General features: G+C 44.4%; 1 protein-coding gene across 32 annotated transcripts in view; it reads left to right on the top strand.

Moving 5' to 3' along the window:
• Ank3 (ankyrin 3) overlaps nt 1-25,350 on the top strand; it is a 612,404-nt gene that overhangs the window by 567,528 nt on the left and 19,526 nt on the right. For 10 of the 32 annotated variants that reach the window (XM_076557014.1, XM_076557040.1, XM_076557022.1 and 7 more), the window contains 10 exons: nt 410-638; nt 1,274-1,399; nt 2,192-2,314; nt 2,756-2,782; nt 3,996-4,077; nt 8,373-14,804; nt 16,717-16,791; nt 20,064-20,195; nt 21,064-21,207; nt 23,662-24,343. In XM_076557014.1, the coding sequence (XP_076413129.1) occupies nt 410-638; nt 1,274-1,399; nt 2,192-2,314; nt 2,756-2,782; nt 3,996-4,077; nt 8,373-14,804; nt 16,717-16,791; nt 20,064-20,195; nt 21,064-21,207; nt 23,662-24,343 (8,052 nt within the window). The remainder of the gene's footprint in view (nt 1-409; nt 639-1,273; nt 1,400-2,191; nt 2,315-2,755; nt 2,783-3,995; nt 4,078-8,372; nt 14,805-16,716; nt 16,792-20,063; nt 20,196-21,063; nt 21,208-23,661; nt 24,344-25,350) is intronic. The other 22 variants (XM_076557028.1, XM_076557029.1, XM_076557032.1 and 19 more) reach the window with 6 other exon arrangements.

Below are 25,350 nucleotides of genomic sequence, written 5' to 3'. Positions count from 1 at the left end.
GAAGTAAAAAAAGTTACTGTCAATACAGTATAACTACTTTTAAATTCATGGGAGGGATAGAAGGTCCTTAATGTTATTTCCAGAAAGAAATTATTATTGGGGAATAAACTGCTTTTTGCTTGAATAAATACCTTTGCCATTTAAATGAGCAAGTTTATAATGCTTGATTTGGGATCTGTTAGACTCTGATTTTTTTTTTCATTCTATTTCATAATTTGATTTTTTTTTTATGTCGGGGATAAACATGCTAAAAATATTTGCTCTACCAGGGGGTCATACCCTTAGTCCCAGATTTTCTTTGTTGTGAGTTCTTTTGGGTTTATTTTTGCATCTTTTGCTATTATTGGGTTTTGTTTTTCTGTTTTTTTGGTTTTTTTTTTTTTTTCATTATGTGTTTTGTTTTTCTCAGATTTTGGCTTGCAGACTGCCATCAGGTTTTAGAAACCGTAGGGCTAGCCTCACAACTGTACAGAGAGTTGATATGTGTCCCCTACATGGCCAAGTTTGTTGTTTTTGCCAAAACAAATGACCCGGTGGAGTCTTCCCTGCGATGCTTCTGCATGACGGACGACAGGGTGGACAAAACCCTGGAGCAGCAGGAGAACTTTGAGGAGGTGGCCCGGAGCAAAGACATTGAGGTACTGGGGTCACAAGAATGAGTATCTGTCACTGCATTCCCCAGACAGGGACCTATTTGGGGATCTTAGCGGCACATACTACACAGAAATATCAAGGGCATTCATGTTTTATTTTAAAACTTTGAAATGGGTTCAACATCAAATCATTGAAGGGTTTTGCAATAGAATGAAAATGAATCTAAACTACTCTCCATTGTCCTGTGGCCGTCTGAATTTGTGTGTGTGTGTGTGTGTGTGTGTGTGTGTGTGTGTGTGTGTGTGTGTGTGGTCACTTTCCCCACACATTATCGTGATTTTCGTGTTTCAAACCCAGACATCATGTGAATATCAGCCAGCCAAGAAATGAAAGTTCTCAGTTTACTTAAAGAAATGATGTCAGGCATTTTCTCTGACATATTTAAAATTGTTGGAAGAGAAACAAAATTCTGTTGTATACCTGTCTGTAATAATAGCTACTAATTATGGCTGTTGAATTGTAAGCACCCAGAAGTATTTTTAAAGCAAACAACTCCATAAAATAATTATCTCATAGTGATGTCATTATGTTGGTCTTTTGATGTTATTTGACTTAAAACTCTCAATATTTTTTTAGGTCAAGTTAACATTAAATTGTGTATTTTTTTTTATTCTGGAAGGTCCTGGAAGGAAAGCCCATATTCGTTGATTGCTATGGAAACCTGGCCCCTCTTACCAAAGGAGTTCAGCAGCTTGTTTTTAACTTCTATTCTTTCAAAGAAAACAGACTGCCATTTTCCATCAAGGTAAATCATCTTTAACATCCACTCTGCAATTATTTTTAAAGTTCTGAGAGAATAAAAAAAATATTAAATGGCTTATTTAGTTTGAATTATCCCACCCAGTATGACTTAAGAACAAAGTCAGATTTTGTTCTAATTCTACCAGGGTGAATTTTCAAGCTAATAAAACTTTATTATTGGTAAATGAACATTCATATATGTGTTATTTAAATGTAAGGAAATGGAACCCATTTATAGAGTTGTACACTTTTTATCCCAACACTTGAGGAGGCAAAGGCAGAGGCAGAGGCAGATAGATCTCTGTGAGTTTGCCAGCCTGCTCTACAGTAGTGAGCTCCAGGCCAAGCCAAGTCTACATAGTGAGACCCTGTCTCAAAATATACCAAATGAAACATTAAATAATTCAAGGAAGTGTTGATAAAATGAAACAACCTAGGGCAGAATGGACCATGTTTAGTTAACTCTGATTTGTGTTTCCACGGGAGTTCAGGCACCAGTAGGGAGGCTCACACTGTCTGCTGTTCCATGTTTCAAAGCCTGAAACTTTAAATTAGTAGGGAGACAGATAATGCACATAGCCCAGAATGGCTTATCACATGAGACAAGTGGGTGGTGGTCATCCCATTGTTTAAGCCAGGAGCTGAGCTTCTGGTACCTTGCCAGGTTCATCCCCAGGTTCATCCTGGGTTACCATCCTTTCCCTCTCTGGGCACTTGATAAAACAAACATGTCTTACCTTTTCATGGAAAGGAATCTGTCTCTTTGTGTATTCATCCATTACCCAAATTCTTCTAGGTTAGAGATACCAGCCAAGAGCCCTGCGGACGTCTGTCTTTCCTGAAAGAGCCCAAGACAACAAAGGGATTACCCCAAACAGCCGTTTGCAACTTAAACATTACTCTACCTGCACATAAAAAGGTATCTTTTAAACCTGGTTTATTTCCACACACACACCCCGACCTGGTCTTGAGGCAATGGGTCCTTGGTATGTAATGAAGGAATGCTTTGTGACACTCTGAAAGCCCCTGAAACTTGAGTTGTGTTAGTCTCCGTGTGTAGATGACGTCCTGTTCCCGTGGTGTCCTGTGCTGACAAGTCTGTATGATGAAGTCCTCTGTTGATTGCTTCCGCTGGTAGTTTGTAGATCTTGATGCTTCCAAATGATTGTCACACGTTTAATTTGCCGTGGATGTATGGTCCGTGATACTGTTTTTATTGGCTTCTTTTGATTTGCTTTGCTTTCTAAACCAGCTTGCATTGTGTGCGCCCTACTCAGTCCTTTTCATATCCTGACAACTCTTTTCCCTGCTTGTCCATTATAATATTCCTTGTCTCTGCAATGCATCTTGGGACCAAAAGGAGACAGAGTCAGATCAAGATGATGAGGTAATATGAACACTTCTGTTTTTATTCTACCCGAGGTAAAATAGATATTGGATATTGTGTGAAAAAGCCTGCAACGGGGAACAGTCTAAATGCTATTGTACATCTTAGCCTGTGTGAGGTAGAGTTAGCTGTTTTTCCTTAAAGTGGCTCACTCTTCCCATGAACATAGGAGTGCTTCAGTGCATCCTGCAAAAACAATAAACTAGTCAATGAAAGACCTGGAGTCACGCAAGCATCTTTAAATGTGACAGATTGCCTTGCATAAACTTGATCCTAAGTTTCACAGGTGCATGTTACTCCCCACGGCCCTCTGCCTATCTGACATGCTGTCACTTCTAACTCAAGACCTTGGTTATTATATGGAGTTGTGTTGTACAATCAACTATGTTGTATGTAATGTAAAGAATTTTCTCACCAACTGCTGAGAGATGTTTGCCATTCCAGCTAAAGAATTGATCTTGGACATTTTTAAGAAGATTCTTTTTTTTTTTTAAACTTATGTGTATATGTGTTTCTGTGTGGGTGTGTATACCTGAATGCAGTGCCCCTGGAGGCCAGAAAAGAACATGAGATCCCCCTGGGGGATTGTGAGCTTCCTGATGTGGAGGCTGGAACCTAAACTCAGGTCCTTTGCAAGAGCAGTGTCCACACTGAATCTGCCCCATGGATCCAGCCCTATCTTGGCCATTTTTTAAGAATGCCATTGTGCAGTTTTGCAAGAGTTTTTCCTAAGTTCTCTCTATGTATTTCTGTAAGCTTTGTGATAATTGGATTTTTAAGAACCCATAATAATTGTCAATAATAACAATGGCAGCCCAAGCCACAGAACCACTGATGAGTCCATCCACCTGTTTGTAATCTCATCTCTACTATATACCCACGGTGGGATCCTGGGATGATGCTTTTTGTCCCATTTCCCCTTGAATGTATGCACATAGTGAGCGTATTTTGTGACGTGTGCTTTCAGTATAATGTACGGGTGGAAAACTCACCGTTCAACCTTTCGAGTCCCCTGTAAGTCTGCTTGTGTGGATGTGATTTTTTGCCTGCTACGTCATGGTTATGTTGAGAGTTGAGGGCAGGGGACTTAGACTCCCAAGGGGGAAATAATGCCTAAGGGTGGACAAGACATGACCATCCCATCCAGTGAAATGTTTCAAAGTGGAAAGGTGTCCCAGGGAAGGTGGAAATGGTTTCTTCTCTTCTTTTTCAGGCTGAGAAGGCGGACAGACGTCAGAGCTTTGCATCTCTAGCTTTACGTAAGCGCTACAGCTACCTGACTGAGCCTGCCATGAGTGAGTCTCCTAACACATTCACTAATCGATGTCGGTTTTTAGAAGAAGAGACATTTTTTCTATACACACTAAATTTTGATGTCATTTGGAAAATGAATAACCTGAAACAATTGCCTACAGAGAAATTTCATAACCCTATTATGAAATTTAATGTTCCATACATCGTTGAAGACATAGATACAGATATCCAGGTCATAGCTGAAAAAGATTGCTGTTCTTGAAGCTAGTCACTAATTATTTTATTTATAAGCTGGTTTTTTTTTTTCCCTTTTAAAGCCTTGGTTTTACTTTGGTGGTTGTTAATATGCTCAGAGAGAAGTACCAGTGGTGTTCCTTTAAATCTGTTTGTAAAAGGGAAGGTGTGTATTTACTTATGGATATTTATGGTGGCACAAGGGACGGCTAGGTCACTTTGTCATCTTAGCTGTCTTAATAGAGCTACACTGTGGCACGTGTTTCCGGGTCTTTTCCCTTTGTAAGACACATACACTCTCTCTGGGGGTAACACTAGTGTGTGGACTTCTCATCCCATCTCTCATCTCTTCTCTCTGACTTCCGTCAAGATCTCAGTTCTAAGGCTGTTCTTGAACTACACTGGCAAAGCTCTTTGGTCCTAGCGGATGCGTTAGGTCCTAACTGGCTTGCAAGGTGGTTGTTCAGTTTCTCTGGTCAGATTCTGTCTTTCTCTCTCACTGATCACCTTCTCTTCCCTCGTGGTTGCAGTGTTGCTATCCCATGCTCACCATAGCCCTAGAGCGAGCCCCAACCCCAAAGGTAACTGTGAGTACAGAATGCAGTGCTTGATCCTGTTTGATCACCACTGGGTCCCGTCACCGTCACCAGTGGAGAGCGGTAGCTTAAAGAAAATGTAGATGAAAAGACTTGGTCATTGATTCCTTGCTGTTCACACTTCGGTTCCCAGAGGCCTGGAGAGATCACAGTAAGAGCCCTGGGTCTTTTTCCCCCACCTCTTCTGAGCACACATAAGACACAGTAGCAGGAAATGGCCCCGCTACGTATAGCACAGTACATCTGACTAACTTTGTTAGGAAAGGTTTTATGTTCAGATTCCAAATATGGAATACCAGAGAGATATAGATAGCAAACCTACCATGTTCTTAAACATTCCCTCAAACCTGACTTTTCTCCTCTGCCAGACACAGCTCTAGCCTTCCGGAACCAGAGGTCTGAAGCTAATTATTGTCGTGATGGAAGAGGGAAGTGGGACATGCCTGTGGCTATTTGGTTTTTCGGTCAAATTAATTGGGCGTAACTCTCAGATGTTCTTTTTCTTTTGAGACTCTCACTAGATAGTTGTTGGGATCCCTGTGGCAGCAATCTTAGACTTTGGAAAGCCTTGCTGGGGCAACTACTTTAGATCAGAGACACCATGACACCGGGCAGATTTCCCTTACTCTGTCTCCAAGGTGTTAGTTGTTGGGGCCACCTGCAATCTAAGGCCTGGTGTGCCGGGGGAGTTTTCCTTTCACGCTAAAGTGTGGCTGTTGGGCTGGATCTGGATCTATTCAGCTTGTCATTGACTTTCGGCAGAAGGAAAGGGTCCTTTGGTTTCTGTTTTGGTTTTTTTCTTCCTGTCTGTTTTGTGACAAGGCACATAGGCATGTCCAACAGAAGAATGAGAAGGGACTAAGAACACAAGGGAAGTGTCCCAAGCCCCTGAAGGTGTTAGACTCCAAATAAATTATACCTCCCCTACTACTCTGCTGCCCAGGGTGTGTGTCTGTTGTTAACTGCCCAACGTCAAGAACTGGCCATGCTCACAAAGGGTGTCATGAAGTGGGTGTCCCTAAAACATAAGATACATAGCCAAGCAGTAATGTGGTGGCTCCTTTCAAAGTTAGAAATCATAGGTGTACCTCAAAAGACGTTTTTGTGAAGGGTTAGAGAGATGACTGAGTAATTAAGAGTGCTTGCGGCTTACAAAGGACCCCAGTTCAGCTCCCAGTACTCAACGTCAGGCAGTTAGTTCACAGTAGCCTATGACTCCAGCTCCAGGGGAATCCAACATCCTTTTCTGGCCTCCACAGCACCTGCATTCATGTGCACGCGCACATGCATGTGTATACACACACAAAATAAATAAATAAATAAATAAATAAATAAATAAATAAATAAATAAATCTAAAAAACAATACTTATTTTCTTTATCAACCCAAACACTAGAGGCCTTCCCAGTTTCTGGTAGTTTAAAATAAATAAATAAAAGACTAACTCTCAAAACACACACTGAGCCCAAATCATTGAATCAAAGGAATCTCCAAGCCATGTGTCTACAGTATGGCCTTTTCCTACAGTATTAACCTCTCCCACAGGTTAAGCACTAGGATGTTGGTACTAATGCCCAGATGGAGTTGTGCCTGAGTGACGTTTCCTTAGCTCCTCTTCCACTTTAGTAAGGCTAATGCATAGCGCTGGAAAAAGGCACGCTCTACATATCTGCCTTTAAATGCACACTAGGAATGGAAATCTTCACCCTTGTGAGAGCAGCTGCTAACCCACTGAGAGGATTGTAACAGGGGCCTGGGCACAGTGTGAGAGAGAGCACAAACGACGAAGGAGGTCCTCATGTCCTCTGCACATCTCATTGTTACTGTAAACTGTTGCCTTTTTGGACCAAGACTGTATTCATCTCTGGCGTGGGACATTAGTGAGCTCTTGGCGGGCATTCCCAACTCGTGACCAGTTGGCTTTAAGAGTTATGGAAGCAGAGATGCTAAGCTTGGATTTGTTGTCCTCAATATGTACCCGCCTCATGTGGGGGGTTTCTTGCCTGTTTTGAGAAGAATGTTGGTATTATTGGACCCATCTTTCCTCATGGGCCATTGCAGTGTTTGGAGTAAACAAAAGTATGAGGAATATTCTAGAAAGGTACCAGAATTGGTACCTTTGCATCTGATAAACATATATGTTTGTACCATATGCCGCTGTAGGTACTTGATATATGGGGTCTTCAAAATATATTTGTGCTTTTGGATATCCCCCACGATACCTTTTGAGAGTTAAAAGTAGACCAGATTATGGGGGGAGAGATACAAATTATGTTCTCCCTATAATGAAGCAAGCTCTAGATATGGAGTTCTTCTCTTGCAGATATATTTAATAATGTGTCTCAAAGCTTCCTAAAATCTCAAAAGGTACCAAGACTTCACATCTCATGGAAAAAGTGTACTCTTCTTTGCAAATGTTCTTGAGAAAGTATTTTTAAACATTATATATACCATGCATAATACTGCTTTGAAACTATTACCTCATTGGCTTGTTTGCCATGATAAACCGCCGCATGATCAAATGTTTTCAGTTGCTTTGCTTGCTCTGGTAACCATGAACCGTATTTTCTGTTCCCTCCCCCTTTTGTATGTGTGTATGTACACATGCATTTTTTAAATCATTTCATATCACCTTTTCTTTTCCCCCTCATCAAAAGGAATATACTGCATGGAAAAAGGATCGATGCAAACATTCCTCTTCCTTGTTTTTAAGTTTTTGGTTGACAGCTCTGATTCAGGCAATTTCTTGCTCTTATTGGCTTTTTATGGGTGTGAGATATAACCAATCCTGCATGGAAGAAACAGACTTAAAAATCCAGTGGCTTCACAGTTTGCACACCAGTTGCCTGTCTTTTACTAGTTATTTTGGACTCTGCATGATCAAGCTTGAGTGGTTTTCTGAAAAGGAGAAAAAAACAAGAGTTTCAAATATTATTTAATGTGTGGATTCACATATTGAAATGGTTCTAACTAGGTGCAATTTATGGTGGACAAGCTGTAGCAGAGGAAACACTCGAGAGTCTTAAGACACTTTCTGTGGTTGCACAAAACAGACATATGTATGTATGCAGGCAAAGCAGAATGGCTGCTGCTATTTCTAACCCAGCACACGAGAAAGTCAATAGGAAGTAAGGAGGCCGTTTTCCATGGTGTCCATTTTCGTCCTCGTCTCCTTTGCCTGTGTGTCTCCATTACATCATTGACCTCTGTGGCTGCTCTGTGTGTTTCCCTCATGCTTCCTCCCACGTCCGCTGGTTCTAGTCACCTCATCCGTTACCTTTTTTTTTAAACCAGATTTTTCATGTTCATTCACGTTTATTTTTCCTCTTTTGCTTCAAATCATTCCTTTTTTTTGCCTCTCCCATCCCAAATCATGCAAACAGTTGTACTTGCTTCTGCAATATTTCCAAGTTTACTGACCAATTTTTTTTTCTCTGGTCTCTTCTCTGTTTCTCAACCATTTTCGTTGATTTTTTTTTGTGTTTGATTTTCATTTTAAAATTTAAGAAACAGTTGAACGGAGTTCAGGAACAGCAAGATCCCTCCCCACCACTTACTCATACAAGCCATTCTTTTCTACAAGACCATACCAGTCCTGGACCACAGCTCCAATCACAGTGCCCGGGCCGGTCAAGTCAGGCTTCGCCTCCTTATCCAGCTCTTCCTCTAACACACCATCAGCTTCTCCGTTAAAATCCATATGGTCCGTTTCGACTCCTTCTCCAATCAAATCCACGTTAGGCGCATCAACTACATCTTCAGTCAAATCCATTAGTGACGTGGCATCTCCTATTAGGTCTTTTCGGACAATTTCCTCGCCAATAAAAACAGTGGTGTCACCATCTCCATACAATATCCAAGTGGCCTCCGGTACCCTGGGGAGAGCTCCCCCAGTTACCGAGGCTGCTACGCCCTTAAAGGGGCTGGCACCCAACTCAACCTTTTCCTCTCGAACTTCCCCTGTGACGACCGCAGGGTCTCTTTTGGAGAGGTCATCCATTACTATGACTCCCCCTGCCTCCCCCAAATCAAACATTACTATGTATTCCTCCAGCTTGCCGTTTAAGTCGATTATCACATCAGCAGCACCACTGAGCTCTTCACCTTTAAAGTCAGTGGTGTCTCCAGCCAAGTCTGCCGCTGATGTCATCTCATCAGCTAAAGCTACGATGGCATCATCCCTCTCCTCCCCCTTAAAGCAGATGTCTGGACATGCAGAGGTAGCGCTAGTCAATGGGTCTGTTTCTCCTCTGAAGTACCCTTCCTCCTCAGCTTTAATTAACGGATGCAAAGCCACTGCCACGTTACAGGACAAAGTTTCCACAGCCACCAACGCGGTGAGCTCGGTGGTGAGCGCGGCCACCGACACGGTGGAGAAAGCGCTCTCGACCGCAACAGCCATGCCCTTTTCCCCACTCAGGTCTTACGTTCCTGCAGCACCCTCGGCTTTTCAGTCTCTTAGAACTCCCTCCGCAAGTGCACTCTACACCTCCCTCGGGTCTTCAATATCTGCTACTACCTCATCCGTAACTTCATCAGTCATCACAGTGCCAGTATACTCGGTAGTCAACGTTTTGTCAGAACCAGCATTGAAGAAGCTTCCGGACTCTAATTCGCTCACCAAATCGGCAGCCGCTTTGCTGTCACCCATTAAAACATTGACGACGGAGCCACGCCCCCAGCCCCATTTCAATCGCACATCATCATCTCCCGTTAAGTCATCTCTGTTCCTCACGCCCTCTGCCCTTAAGCTGTCGGCACCATCCTCTCTGTCCTCCAGTCAGGAGATCTTAAAGGACGTGGCTGAAATGAAGGAGGACCTCATGAGAATGACCGCCATACTGCAGACAGACGTGCCTGAGGAGAAGCCATTCCAACCCGACCTTCCCAAAGAAGGGAGGATAGACGACGAAGAGCCTTTCAAGATCGTCGAGAAAGTGAAGGAAGACCTGGTCAAAGTCAGCGAGATCCTCAAAAAGGACGTGTGCGTCGACAGTAAAGGGCCCCCCAAGTCCCCCAAGAGTGACAAAGGACATTCTCCAGAGGATGACTGGACAGAATTTAGCTCCGAGGAAATACGAGAAGCCAGGCAGGCTGCGGCCAGCCACACCCCATCTCTGCCCGAGAAAGTGCATGGGAAGGCCAACCTGACCAGAGTCATAGACTACCTGACGAACGACATTGGCGGCAGCAGTACATTGACCAACTTAAAGTACAAGTTCGAAGATGTAAAGAAGGACGGAGAGGAGAGGCAGAAGAGGATTTTAAAGCCAGCCATGGCTTTGCAGGAGCACAAACTCAAGATGCCGCCGGCCTCCATGAGGCCTTCCACCTCCGAGAAGGAACTGTGCAAGATGGCGGACTCTTTTTTCGGATCGGATGCCATCTTAGAGTCCCCTGATGACTTTTCTCAACATGACCAAGACAAAAGTCCCTTGTCTGACAGCGGCTTTGAGACCAGAAGTGAGAAGACGCCATCAGCCCCACAGAGTGCCGAGAGCACTGGCCCGAAGCCCCTTTTCCACGAAGTCCCCATCCCTCCTGTCATCACAGAGACAAGAACTGAAGTGGTCCATGTGATCAGGAGCTATGAGCCCTCTGCTGGGGAGATCCCCCAGTCCCAGCCGGAAGACCCCATGTCCCCCAAGCCTTCGCCTACATTTATGGAGTTGGAGCCAAAGCCTACCACCTCTAGCATTAAGGAAAAAGTAAAAGCATTTCAAATGAAAGCCAGTAGTGAGGAAGAGGACCACAGCCGGGTTTTAAGTAAAGGCATGCGTGTCAAAGAAGAGACTCACATCACCACGACCACCAGGATGGTGTATCACTCCCCTCCCGGCAGCGAGTGTACCTCAGAAAGAATTGAGGAGACCATGTCAGTCCACGACATCATGAAAGCCTTTCAGTCCGGGCGAGACCCTTCCAAAGAGCTGGCAGGGCTGTTTGAACACAAGTCGGCCATGTCTCCAGACGTTGCCAAGTCTGCTGCTGAGACCTCAGCCCAGCACGCAGAGGACAACCAATTGAAACCCAAACTGGAGCGTATAATAGAAGTCCACATCGAAAAAGGTAACCAAGCTGAGCCCACTGAAGTCATTATTAGAGAGACCAAAAAGCATCCCGAGAAGGAAGTATCTGTGTGTCAGAGAGACTTATCCCGGGGAAATATTAACTTAAAAGATTTTCTGCCAGAGAAACACGATGCCTTTCCCTGCCCCGAGGAGCAGGGTCAGCAAGAAGAAGAGGAGCTTGCCGCGGAAGAGTCCTTGCCTTCCTATCTGGAATCTTCCAGAGTAAACACTCCAGTGTCCCAAGAAGAAGATAGCCGTCCTAGCTCTGCACAGCTCCTGTCCGATGACTCTTATAAAACCCTGAAGCTCTTGAGTCAGCACTCCGTAGAGTACCATGATGACGAGTTATCAGACCTGAGAGGGGAGTCTTACAGGTTTGCTGAGAAAATGCTTCTGTCCGAGAAGCTAGATGTTTCTCACTCTGATACCGAGGAATCGGTGACAGACCCTACAGGAGCCCCTAGCTCAGAGTTACAGAGGTCTGATAAGCGCTCCAGAGATAAAGTAGCCACTGCCCCCCAAAAAGAAATCCTCTCCAAAGTCTATAAAGATGTGTCTGAAAACGGGGTAGGGAGAGTGTCTAAAGATGAGCATTTTGATAAAGTGACGGTGTTGCACTATGCGGGTAATGTCAGTGGTCCAAAACATGCCATGTGGATGCACTTGTCCGAGGACAGACTAGACAGGGGTAGAGAGAAGTTGATATATGAAGACAGGGTGGACAGGACCGTGAAGGAGGCTGAAGAGAAACTGACCGAAGTGTCACAGTTTTTTCGTGACAAAACCGAGAAGCTAAATGATGAACTGCAGTCCCCGGAGAAAAAGCCACGCCCCAAAAATGGCAAAGAATACTCTTCCCAGAGTTCCACCAGCAGTAGTCCCGAGAAGGTCTTAACAGAACTATTGGCATCCAATGACGAATGGGTTAAGTCCAGGCAGCGTGGCCCAGATGGACAAGGTGTCCCTCAGGCTGAGGACAGGAAGATACCCAGTGGGTCCAGCAGCCCAGAGAAGAGGGTCCCTTCCCAACAGAGTGAGGATGGCCAGCCTACAGAGGAAGCCAAAAGAACTGTCACTGCTCAGAGCAGGGGACCAGAAGGGCCCCAGTCTGGATTCCAGCTCAAACAATCTAAACTCAGTTCCATCCGATTAAAATTTGAACAAGGCGCACGTGCAAAAAGTAAGGACCCGTCTCAAGAAGAGAAAAATCTGGACGGCCCATCCCGAATCCCAGTTAAGAAAGCTCAAGACAGCAAGTTGCCCACACACCCAGGTTTTCCTAGAGAAAAACAGCAGAAGGCTGTAGACCTCTCAGAGGAGGGAGCACCGGTACAAAACGATGTCACGATGTTCAAAGCTGAGTGTGCCAAAAGCAACGACGTTGTTGTGAACGAATCTGGCTCTGATGATGCCAAAAGACACCGAACTGAGATGTTAAGTAAGGCAGTGGTCGACTTCTTTCCTGAGCAGGAGGCTGAAGAAGACTCAGCCTGCCCCATGACATCAGACCTAGCGGCCAAGGGACCGTGGGACAGAAAGGTCTTTAGAACGTGGGAAAGTTCTGGGGCCAATAACAACAAGGCTCAGAAAGAGAAAGTCTCGCATGTGCTTGTTCACGATATCCGAGATAATCACGCCGGTCGCCCTGATGGGAGCGAGAATGCCGATCCAAAGAATGAATTTATGTGTGTGACTGAGAGAGAACACAAATTGTTAACGAACGGCTCTCTCTCAGAAATTAAGGAAATGAGTGTAAAATCTCCCTCCAAGAAAGTATTATACAGGGAGTATATTGTTAAAGAAGGGGACCACCCCAGCGGCACTCTCGGGCATCCTCCCAGGAGAAGCGAGGGCTCAGCGCTATCCCATATTCCCATCAGGGTCACAGACGAGAGGAAGACACCATCTTCTAACATTCCTGATGGGTTTTGTGAGCAGTCAACATTTCCAAAACATGAACTATCCCAAAAAGTGTCCCGGTCAAGTATGAGCAAAGAGATAGTTGAGAGCCAGCACTTTAATTCCATAGATGATGAAAAAGTTACCTATTCCGAAATCAGCAAAGTTTCCAAACAGAGTTACGTAGGCCTATGCCCGGCTCTCGATGAAACCGAGACCTCTCCCACCAGATCTCCTGATTCGTTAGAGTTTAGCCCAGGAAAGGACTCTCCCTCTAGTGATGTGTTTGACCACGGTTCCATGGAGGGCTTGGAGAAGCTTGCTCCACTAGCCCAGACAGAGGGGGGGAAGGAAATCAAAACCCTACCCGTGTACGTCAGCTTCGTACAAGTGGGAAAACAGTATGAAAAGGAACTCCAACAAGGAAGTGTAAAAAAAATCATCAGTCAGGAGTGCAAGACGGTGCAGGAAGCCAGGGGGACCTTCTATACAGCTAGACAGCAAAAGCAGCCTCCTTCTCCCCAGGGCAGTCCAGAAGATGATACTCTAGAGCAAGTGTCCTTTCTAGACAGCTCTGGGAAGAGTCCTTTGACCCCGGAAACTCCCAGCTCAGAGGAAGTGAGTTATGAGTTCACGTCTAAGACACCAGACTCCCTCATAGCTTTTATACCAGGACAACCCAGCCCGATTCCCGAGGTTTCTGAGGAGTCTGAGTCGGAAGAGCCCAAATCAGCCCCCCTGAAGCAGGTGACTGTGGAGCCGGAAACAGAGCGTGATGTGAGCAAAGACTCTATCCAAAGACCCAAATGTAACAGAGTTGCCTATATTGAATTTCCCCCTCCTCCCCCTCTGGATGCCGACCAGATGGAATCTGATAAGAAGCATCAGTATCGCCCCGAAAGGGAGGTTGACATGATTGAGGTCAACCTTCAGGATGAGTGTGACAAGTACCAGTTGGCTGAACCTGTCATCCGAGTGCAGCCCCCATCTCCGGTCCCCCCTGGCGCCGAGGCCAGCGACTCCAGCGATGATGAGTCCATGTATCAACCGGTCCCGGTTAAAAAATACACCTTCAAGCTGAAGGAAGTTGATGAAGGACAGAAAGATGTGGCCAAATCCAAAACTGCTGCCACGAAGGCTTCCACCCAGAAAGAGGTGGAGAGTAACGGGAGAGAGAGTGAGTCTGGCCTTGACTCACCTCAGAACGAGACAGCTCAGAACGGAAACAATGACCAGTCTGTCACCGAGTGTTCCATCGCAACCACGGCCGAGTTTTCCCATGACACAGATGCCACCGAGATTGACTCCCTGGACGGCTATGACCTGCAGGACGAGGATGATGGCCTCACGGAGAGTGACTCTAAACTCCCCAGTCAAACCGTGGACCCCAAGAAGGATGTCTGGACGGAGGGCATCCTGAAGCCGGCCGACCGCTCTTTCAGCCAGAGTAAACTGGAAGTCATTGAGGAGGAGGGGAAAATGGGACTGGAGGACGAGAAGCCATCCTCTTCCAAAAGCTCTTCATCCGACAGAACCCCGGAGAAGACGGATCCCAAGTCAGGGGCCCAGTTTTTCACCCTGGAAGGCAGACACCCAGACCGATCGGTGTTTCCAGATACTTACTTCAGTTACAAAGTGGATGAAGAGTTCGCCACTCCTTTTAAAACCGTAGCGACCAAAGGTCTAGATTTTGACCCGTGGCCCAATAACCGAGGGGACAATGAAGTCTTTGATGGGAAATCTCGGGAAGATGACACTAAGCCCTTTGGTCTGGCGGTGGACGACCGCTCTCCGGCCACCACCCCTGACACAACGCCAGCCAGAACGCCAACCGATGAAAGTACCCCAACTAGTGAGCCTAACCCCTTCCCATTTCACGAAGGAAAAATGTTTGAGATGACCCGCAGTGGTGCAATTGACATGAGCAAGAGAGATTTTGTGGAAGAGAGGCTACAATTTTTCCAGATTGGTGAGCATACTCCTGAAGGGAAGTCAGGGGCCCAGGGGGAAGGGGATAGCAGGATGGTCACTGACACCCCACAGCCACAGTCAGGGGACACCTCGGTAGACACCCACCTAGAGAGAGATGTAGAGGCGCCAGCAGCCGAACCCAACCCCAGCATCCCGACCAGCGGAGAGGGTCAGGAAGGCGCGGGCTGCAGCGGCCCTCTGGAGAAGTCAGCAGCCACGGCTAATGCCTCAAAAGTTGACCCCAAGTCACGCACGCCTATAAAAATGGGAATTTCCGCATCTACCATGACCATGAAGAAAGAAGGCTCTGGAGAAGTGACAGATAAGATAGAGGCTGTGGTGACCAGTTGCCAGGGGTTAGAAAACGAAACATTGACAGCAATCTCAAGTGCACCCCATAGCCAGGTGGGCGATAGGCCCCAGGAGAAACACGATTTTCAAAAAGATAACTTCAATAACAACAATAATCTGGATTCCTCCACCATGCAGACAGATAACACCACAAATCACGTAGTTCTGACAGGACGCGCCGCACCCACTTGTACCACAGAGAAAGCAAATCCAGTGAAAGGCTCAGGAAAGAGTCCAGGGACACAAGGACCCTGCACCAGAGATTCGCGGAAGGATCCAATAGGGGTTAGACGGAAATCCAAGCTTCCCATAAAGGCCACTGCACCAAAAGATGTCTTCCCGCCAAACCATAAGCCAGACAGTAAAGCAGGTAAACTGAGGCAGGTTGGTCCATCTGAAAAAAACAAAACCCTCCCTACTTCTTCATGTGTAGACGCCAAGTCCCGAATTCCAGTCAAAAACACACACAGGGAGAACCTAGTTGCAGTCAGAAAAGCATGTGCCACACAAAAGCGAGGGCAGCCAGAGAAAGGCAAGGCCAAACCGCCTCCATCCAAGTTGCCAGTAAAGGTAAGATCCACCTGTGTCACCGTCACCGCCACCAACACCACCACCACCAATACCACCACCACCACCAATACCACCACCACCACCACCACCACCACCACCACCACCGTTAAAGTTAGAGAAAGTCAGCTTAAGGCGGTATGTAAACATCCCATTGAATATTTTAAGGCCATTAGTGGTGAGACCCTAAAGCTTGTGGACCGCCTCACTGAAGAAGACAAAAAGATGCAGTCGGAGTTGTCTGATGAGGAAGAGAGTACCTCCAGAAACACGTCGTTGTCCGAGACTTCGCGGGGTGGCCAGCCTTCAGTTCCCACGAAGTCCGCTAGAGATAAGAGAACAGAGGCAGCGCCTTTAAAATCAAAGAGTGGAAAGGCCGGCAGTAGGAGGACTGGTGAGAACCAAAGGCAGTCAGGTTTCTCGAGCGCTCTCTGCTCCCGACCTGGAGACACAGCATAGTCCGTAAACACTTTCCGACGCGTAGACCCTAGTGCATGACCTGTCGTGATTGCTTGTGGAGTGGTCTAACCGTAGCTTCTCATTCTGTCATTGTCATCTGTGTGTGCTGTCCTAGACGCTCTTCTCTCTCTTTCAATCCAGCTACACTGTAGAGAGCTAGGGAAAGCATGCTACACCGGTGTCATTCAAGACGTGAACGGGTTTCTTTTTTTTTCTAATGTGCTCGTGGAGATGACTCTTGTCAGAGCCGAGGTTCCATCCCGGGCTGTTGGCCACCCACGCGACTCTGTGACCGTTGTGAAGTGGCCAGCTCGCCAGCATGTTCAATCTCATTACATTCCGAGCATCCATGTCATCTGGCATTTGGCCTGATGCGGGTGACAGACGAGGAGTATTTGTGTAGGTGACTAGGACACATCTAAGTACACAGTGTTAGTGTCAGTCTCTGTAAAAATCTGAGTACTGCGAAAAGCAATTTTCCAGTGTCGTGTCTTCCTTGGCGATTGTTTTAATTGAGAAATTGTAAATCGTAGGTCCACAGAGTCCTTGTGAGCGGACAGATATCAGGATGGCAATAGTAGCCGATCACCTGGGACTGAGTTGGACAGGTAAGTACATATGCTCCTGAATGAAGCAGGTATCCTTCCCCCGTGTCCTTGTCTTCGCCACGTGCAAAAACCATCCTGTCCATCTTTAAACACGCAAACAAGCAAACACTAAACCGTTATCCATAATTCTACCTACCCTGATCATTACTGGTAGCAACTCTACACCCTTAGTTTTCTTTGTATATAAACAAAGTTAGACCTTATATTACTTTAAATGCTTTCTTCATACAGCCTTTTCTATAAGGGAGTAGTAGTCTTGTATCTGAGGGCACATGCCTTAGGAGCATAAAAAAAAAACCCACCTAAGACTATGAGTACATGATTGACATGAACTCTGTTGTTAAAACAGCACTCTTAGCCAGTGGTTTAATTGCCCCATGCCCTGCAATAGCCAATAGACACATGATACTTAGCCTTCCGAGATTACATTATTCACCCTATTGGACTAATGCTTTTAAATGATCTTACTGTTATGCCTTAGGATTATTTTAAATGGAAAATCTTGTCTTACTTTGACAATAAAGAACAAAAAATTATTTTAATATTTCTGTGACCGAGAAAAGGGAGTGAAAGCTTTGATCGTAAGTTAATTTTTGGAAAAGGATGTAAGTAAATAAAATAGATTCAGTTAACAAAGGTACTTGAGTTCTCTGAAACCCTTCACAGCCAGGGTGATGGAAAGGAAATGTCCAGCTTTGTTTTACATCAGTAAAGTCAAATGTGTCACCCGGACAATTTAGCTTTGTAGTGTTGATCCTTACAAGGCCCCCATGTCCCGACACGTGCCACTATAAGAAATGTGATGTTTCCCAGGATGAATATACCTTTTTAAATGCTCATCTAAAGACTTTGGACATTCCTCTGAAAATATACTGGAACACTGGAGCAAATGCTTGATTTCTTTTATGACTATAGACCGTATATAACTAGTAGAAAAAAATAAGTATTCATTATCACCTCTCTGAAATCATCTTGTATATTAGTTAGTGCATCCATTCTCATGCCATCCCATTATCTGTTCAAGGGAAAAGGGAAAACTAGGCCATAGGAAACAAATTCATCTATATTTTTCCTTTGTACGCCTCAGAGCCACCAATTACAAAGCCCTCTTTCCCTGGTCTCTAACCTCTGCTCTAGGTGACCTGCTAATGGCCAGGGGCTTCCTGGAACTCCGGTATGTCCAGTGTCTCAGTGACACCCTGCAGGTTGAGAGGAGTTAATGATGGTTTGCATGGGAAAATAGTTCCCTACAAAGTCTATCTTAACACCAGTTCTGTTTTAACATAGGTCGTTTCCCTGAAAAATACACAGAATGTATGCTGATTTTTTACATTATTAGTGACTAACAAGCAGATTTTCATTCCCCTAACATGGGCAGTCCTTACTTTCCCAGAGTAGGTGTTTGGAGATGTGGCATAGGAGATGAGCTGGGCACAGAGTCAGTGGCTTGGCATGCTCAGCCCCTCAGTTCATCCCTAGGACTAGAAAAGAAGAAATGGAGTGAGGTTTTCCAGCTCTCAATTCTTCAGGGTCAATGTGCTTTTCTCCAGGTCTTCCAAGCAATAAATGTTCATTCTCAAGGATTTCTTGGATGGTAGGATTGTTGTCACCCAAAATGTATACAGATGGAAGAATTCAAACTGGAATTAACCTCTGGAATTAGAACTCTTGTGTGATCAATGAAGACTATTAGAAAAATTTCAATATTTAATCATACAAAATGTACATGTGTCTCTTGAACCCATCATTAAGGAGCTTTGGTTTCTTGTTTTGTTTGCAACTAATACAAACTGTGTAGTTCCCTACAAAATGAGGATTTGCTGATCTTGGTTTTGATGGGTAACAAGTCTATATTTGGGATGGTGTTTTTTCCTAACCCAAAATGCTTAAGAGTCAGGAAGTGAATGTAACCTTTTGGTCTTGTTAAATGGAATGGAAAAGAAAGTGTCTGTGTACACACATATTAAGGCTAAATTTTGTGCTGAGGTAAGCTGGTTCACATAAATAAACACTGTTTTATACAATATCCTTCTAACTGTCCACCATGATCCCAAGACTAAAAACTCAATATCACATCGACAAAGGAACAATTGTCAAGTTTACAGTAGTTCAAGTCTACAGTAGACACTCAGGTGTGTGCAAATCATTTTTATAAACCCCTGTGTACCACAAGAGAGACTTGTAGAAGCACCATACTTGCTCAAAACATGACGATATCTTGAATTCATTTTGCTGAGTTTTTGGAAATGTTTGACAGGAACAGAATCTTGGCCAATCGCTTTTCCATGGAAGCAATTCTTCATATTTCTTACTTTAGAGTAATTAAGGTAATACAAATTTGATACGTATTTTTTAGAGAGATAAGTGATGAGAAGATGTCTCCTTTCTCAAGGTCTCCATTCACACTGAGTTCATTTGATTTTCTCCTACCAGGTGGGTCCCAGGGGTTGAACCCAGGTCATCAGCCTTGGCAGCAGGTGTCTTTTCATGCCAAGCCATCTTGATGGCCCCATGATGAATTCATCCTTAATCTTTGCAGAGACACCTCTGTGTTTATAAGATTGAGTATATACTTGGGCATAAAGCACTCCTTTTTTTTTTTTTTTCACACAAATGGCTGCCTGCATATCACATGTATGATTTTCCCTCGAGTTAACACTTAACCTCTCACATAGAGATCACAAAACTCAAAGGCTTAGCCACTACATTAGCAAATGAGTAAGAAGTGTGCTTCAATGGGACTGCTCAGAGCAACCCTCATGCTGTCCCTGCGCATGCTCAGGAGTGGTATGCTCCTCCCTGTCTCGTGTTCAATCTGCAGAGATGAGGCTGAAGCCAAAGAAACCAGCAACATCCTCTCTGTAAATCCCAAGAATCTTTAAAAATGATTTGTAGTCAGATGTGGTGGCAACACACCTTTAATCCCAGCACTCAGAAGACAGAGGCAGGTGGATCTCTGTGAGTTCAAGACCAGCCTGGTCAACCGAGCTAGTTCTAGGACAGCCAAGGCTGAGAAACTCTGTCTCAGAAAAACAAAAGATTTTTAATGGGAATTTGATTGTAAGTAGTTATCTAAGGAAAGTCTGGTCACAGCCTGTGTATAAAATCAAGCACCAGAATGTCCAACTCTAGACAAAAGGCTTTTCTTTACAATTTATTTCCTTTTTCTGGTTTTTTTTTTTTTTTGAGTGGGATGTTCGGAGTTGAATATGACTTTGATGAAGTGTGTGTAAAATGAAATATACACTTTCTAACTCTCTTTCTTTTCACAGAGCTGGCAAGGGAACTGAATTTTTCAGTGGATGAAATCAATCAGATACGCGTGGAAAATCCCAATTCTTTAATCTCTCAAAGCTTCATGTTATTAAAAAAGTGGGTTACCAGAGACGGAAAGAATGCCACAAGTATGCTTAAAATTATTTTTTTTTAATTTTCAAAACCACACTGGGTCAATATCTTAGAGAAATCAGCTAGTGGGCTCATTGGAAGATTTTCAGTGTTCTGTAATTTTATGTAGCAGCAGGAAGGAGTTAGTGAGAATCTAGAGTGATACTTCTTTAGTAAGTGCTGCTGTCCTAGAGTCCTGTGCTTAAGCTTTCTGGAAAGCAAGTGGCAGAAAATAGTTTGTATTTTGTAAGGAAGGCCTTCTTCATATATCTACTCAAAATGGAAGAAAAAATAATACTAACTCTTCCATCATGGGAGGGTCATCAAAAATGCTTTGAAATTACCACTGCATCCAGGGGCAGGTGTGGAGGGAAGTACAGAGGAGGGTGGGATATGATTAGGGGAGCCAGCCAGTTGTATCCCATCTGGGGCAGTGGAGATTCCTGTGCTGTGACTGGATTTGGGTCGGTGGCGGTGATAAGTTCAAAGGACCCAGCACTCACCCACTGCAATGTGGGGTACGTTATTGTCGGTTTGCCTGGTCAACCTGACTTTGGTAGTTTATAAAATGTTAGGCATCCAATAGAAGGACATTGACATTCTGAGAGTCACGGAAGCTTGAAGCTGTATTAGGCCCCCTACAGGAGTCCAGGTGTTTGGAGACCGTCTGCCCTGTCACAGTGGGGCGAATACCGTGACCGCCACAGATAGCTTTAAAGTAGGCTTCGTCCCTGGGGCAGCTGAGTCCTGGACGTGGATCTGACGGGGCTGCAGTAGGGAGCTGGAATGCTAGCTGAGCTGTGGAAGCCATGCTTTTTTGTTAGATGTGCTGACTTGCAGGAAATAATGCCACTGGGTTCTCAACCTTTTTTCTCTCCTTTTCAGCTGATGCCTTAACTTCGGTCTTGACAAAAATTAATCGAATAGACATAGTGACTCTGCTAGAAGGACCAATTTTCGATTATGGGAATATTTCAGGCACCAGAAGCTTTGCAGATGAAAACAATGTTTTCCATGACCCAGTTGATGGTAATTGCATTTAGTGTTCATATTTGATTGTTCGATAGAATCTGAAAGTGCTGTCAATCAAGGCAACCACACTCATCACCACGGGCACCATGATCTGCTTGACTTACCTTCTCGTTTTCACAGCATTTTTTGTTCTGCCCGAGTCTGCAAATGAGCACGCTAATATCAGAGCAGACTCGGTAAATGTCTCTCTGCAACACAGAGGATGAAATGTGAAAGCACATTATCTGAAAGAGCTGTTACTTCTAGCATTCTGTGCACCCAAATGGAAGAAAACTTAATACCCACAAAATGCAATGCTTTGGCATTTAAAATTAATTGTTTTTTTTTAAGCCTAAAAACTGGTGATCTCTTTTCATATGTAAGTGAAATAAAACCGTGAGCCCAGTTTTAGCCAAGCAGGTGATGTGCTGAGCCCAGTTTGCAGTCAACAGTGGCTGGGGGTGAATAGTGAATCACTATTGTGGGACCAAGCATGTAGAAGTGTACTGGAGAATCCCCCATCATTCCAAGTGGTTTAGTTACTTAACATAGGAACCGACATTCTGCCAGTAATTCCTGGGGTAGAGGGCAGTATTTGGTGTGTTGTGCATAAAAGACAGCATTCTTTCTAATTCAGTGAGTGCGCGCACACACACACACACACACACACACACACACACACACACACACACACACACAATCATTGATAAGCATTTCGTTTAGCTTAATTTAACAGTCCCCTCCCCCATTCATTAATAGTCCATCTCATCAGAGCATCAGAATAAAACAAAACAGACAGCCAGGCTTTCAAAGCTACTCCTGCCTTACTTAACAAGTGGAAATCCATCCCCACAGTGAATGGAAACTACTGACCTGTCATGGATAAGAGCAGTCAGGGATATTGTCCTGTTAATTCAAGGGTCAAGAAATAGGGTCATTTTCTCCTTCCGTGTTTTAACTGGCAAACTTAAACTAACAAGAGTCAGGAACTTTTAAACTTCTGCATGTGTCACATTGGAAAAGGTTATAGAATCTTAGAAAGTGCCTATTTACTAAAGGTAAAGTGCACCTGTAATCCACAGAGCATCAATACCATGGATCCTTGGAACACACGCCCTCTTGTGCGCCTTATCTTAGGTGGGAGGCTGTGTCTCGATAAATTCCTTTTGTACTGGAGAAATAGAACAAATTAAGGATTACTGGCAAGTTACAGCTATAGCTTGCTCTGCTCTTTATTGGGAAAAGAAATCACAAGTGTGGTATTCTTGGTTCATTTGTTTTAACATTGTAAATTTTGAATATCATTAAAATAAGCTCACCAGGGCTTTTTGTCATCTCAGTATTGTGTAGTTCTTTTTATTACAATTTCTACAGGGAAATTTAAGCATGAAATATGTTTACTTATGCAAACTATAAATCGTATCGTAGCCAGATTTTAGCAAGAGGCTCATTTACAGGCAGCTGTAACCAACAAGTGTCCACAAACCAATGGCAATTTGAACCTATAACCATAGCTGTTTGCCTTGAACTGATGGAAAAACCAGTCTTTGGTTCTGCAGACCAATGAATTGAGAGAATGCATTGCTGTTTTTTTTTTCAATGTCTTTCCTCTTTGTTGAGCTTTGGGAAAACTCCCTTCCCTCACCACGACCAGACCACTATTGACTTTCTCACTGTTGGGTCAAGGAAATTCTTCTGGAGTCCACGTAGAGTGCTCAGAATCAGGGGTCAGCCCCCTCCCTTCCTTCTGAGCAGGCTAGCACAGCACCGTCCTAAGACCCGGATACTCTGGCCTTAGACCCTCCTCCTGGCTCCATTGTGTATCATTTATCTTCCCTCTTTATTTGCCTCATGATTCTAAGCTGATTCCCATCCACCAGCTTCACCCAGACCTCCATACACACCCTAACTCTCTCATCTCTGTGACATTAAAGTCACCTAATCATACACACCGAGTCATTTATCCCATCTAACATCAGCCATCACTACCATAGCTCTCAAAATCCATTGATCATCTTTCCAGAGTGTAAATTCATTCCTTATTTCCTCCCGCAAATTTCACGTAAATGAGTAAGAATTAGAGTTGGATTGTGTTTGTAACCAGAGCAAGAGGGAATTAATTACAGAATGGGCTTCTTATGGCCGGCTTGTTATCTTCAGTCTACCACAGTAGAGGTTTTTGCATGCTAAGATGAGAAAGATGCATTAGCCATGAGTCACATGTCTTCTGGATATGACAACTAACTTTATTCTGCATTAATTTCATCTGCAGAGTTAGGATGCCGTATTAAAGCTGACAGAATGCCGTTGTTTTATTTCATTAAATGACATGAACTAAACCATGAAATCGTGTACATTGTTCTGTAATCCATCATGCATTGTCATCCCTGATATAATTTGTGTCATCCCATGTGTTTGTGTCCAATGTGTTCTAGCTCATTCCAGTCAGTCCAAATGTACTGTCTTCCATAGGTCACCCTTCCCTTCAAGTGGAGCTGGAGACCCCCATGGGGTTGTACTGCACACCACCCACCCCTTTCCAGCAAGATGACCATTTTAGTGATATATCTAGCATAGATTCTCCCTTTAGAACCCCCAGTAGACTGAGTGACGGGCTAATGCCTTCCCAGGGAAATATAGAGCATTCAGCAGGTGGACCTCCAGTGGTAACTGCAGAAGACACTTCCTTAGAAGACAGCAAACTGGAAGATTCAGTCACTGTCACAGAAATGGCCAACCCACGGGATGTAGACAAGAGCCAGTTGAAGGACACGTGTCTGAGGGAGTGTCCTCAGTACCTCGGAAGTGTGGCTGGGGTCCCAAAAGATGGTACGCCGGCAGATCCACCGAAACCACAGACTAGAAAAGTAGGCATGAGCTCTGAGCAGCAGGAGAAAGGAACGTCTGGTCCTGGTGAGGAGATGGCGGAAGAAAAGCTCAAATCTCTGTTTGAGGACATTCAGCTTGAAGAAGGAGTAGAGTCTGAGGAGATGACAGAAGAAAAGGTGCAGGCTATTCTTAGTCGTGTTCAGCGAGCAGAACTGGCAATGTCTTCACTTGCAGGTTGGCAGAACGAGACGTCAAGTGGAAGCCTAGAGTCCCCGGCCCAAGCCCGAAGATTAACTGGTGGGTTACTAGACCGCCTGGATGACAGGTACGACTCCGTCCCCGGAAATATACGTGAAAAGCGGGTGTCCTACCCATACTTCTTTTTAAACGGGTGCTTTGGGGCAGTGACTCCTTGTCTCAGTGGTTAGACCTGTTCCGGGATAGACCTTGCTTATAGATTGGTTCGGTATGTTAGAATCCCTAGAGAAAGGTGAATTTCAATCCAACTATAATTCTCAAAGCACTGAAGTAAAAAACCAAAGCACACTTACATGCCAAAGATGTAGAAGTTGGTTTAGAAGACACTTGGCTGGTTTCCTCTATTAGTCTGTCTTCAAAGTCAGCAGTGTTCAGTTGAAGTCATTTCATATGTGAAAGCCCACATCTTTTATGAATATTATTACCATTTGTCTTATTTTATAACTACAGACATAAATGAGATGATACAATATATTAAGGATTAAAAACTTGACCAGTCCTGCCATCTAGCAATAATCACCAGGAAAATTCTGAGATTTGGAGGTGTGCTTTAGCGGCAGGCAGCATAAATGCAAGCCAAATACGCATGGCTCTGCATGTCATCTCCAGCACCCCACCCCCAAAAGAGGAATGAGGCAGGTGTACATTTTCTGTCTTCATCTAGGAAATCAGAAACAAAGAAAACGCACCCACTATACTCAGAAAAACACATTATTCTTCCACTTTTCTTTTTTTCTTTTTGGAGACAGGGTTTATCTTTGTTGTCCTGGCTATTCTGGAACTCACTCTGTAAATCAGGATGTTCCTGAACTCAGAGATCCACCTGCCTCTGCCTCCCAAGTGCTGGGCATGCACCCCAACACCCAACCCTCTTCTTCCATATTTATATACATAGGCTTTTACGCAGAAATATGATAGACACTTCTATACAACCAAAATAGGCATCAATGTATAACTACGGTAATTCTGTTGGTGTGTGTTTGGTTCTTTATGCTAGCCCTGCTCTAGAAAGTAAGTCTAGAGCCCCTGGACATGGGACACACCTCACCACTTGGTTGAATTTCTAAATTCTAA

The sequence above is a fragment of the Peromyscus maniculatus genome, chromosome 21, assembly GCF_049852395.1.
Source record: "Peromyscus maniculatus bairdii isolate BWxNUB_F1_BW_parent chromosome 21, HU_Pman_BW_mat_3.1, whole genome shotgun sequence".
Lineage (NCBI taxonomy): Eukaryota > Metazoa > Chordata > Mammalia > Rodentia > Cricetidae > Peromyscus > Peromyscus maniculatus.
The sequence above is the reverse complement of the archived record's forward strand: the minus strand, read 5'-3'. Positions and strand labels throughout refer to the sequence as shown.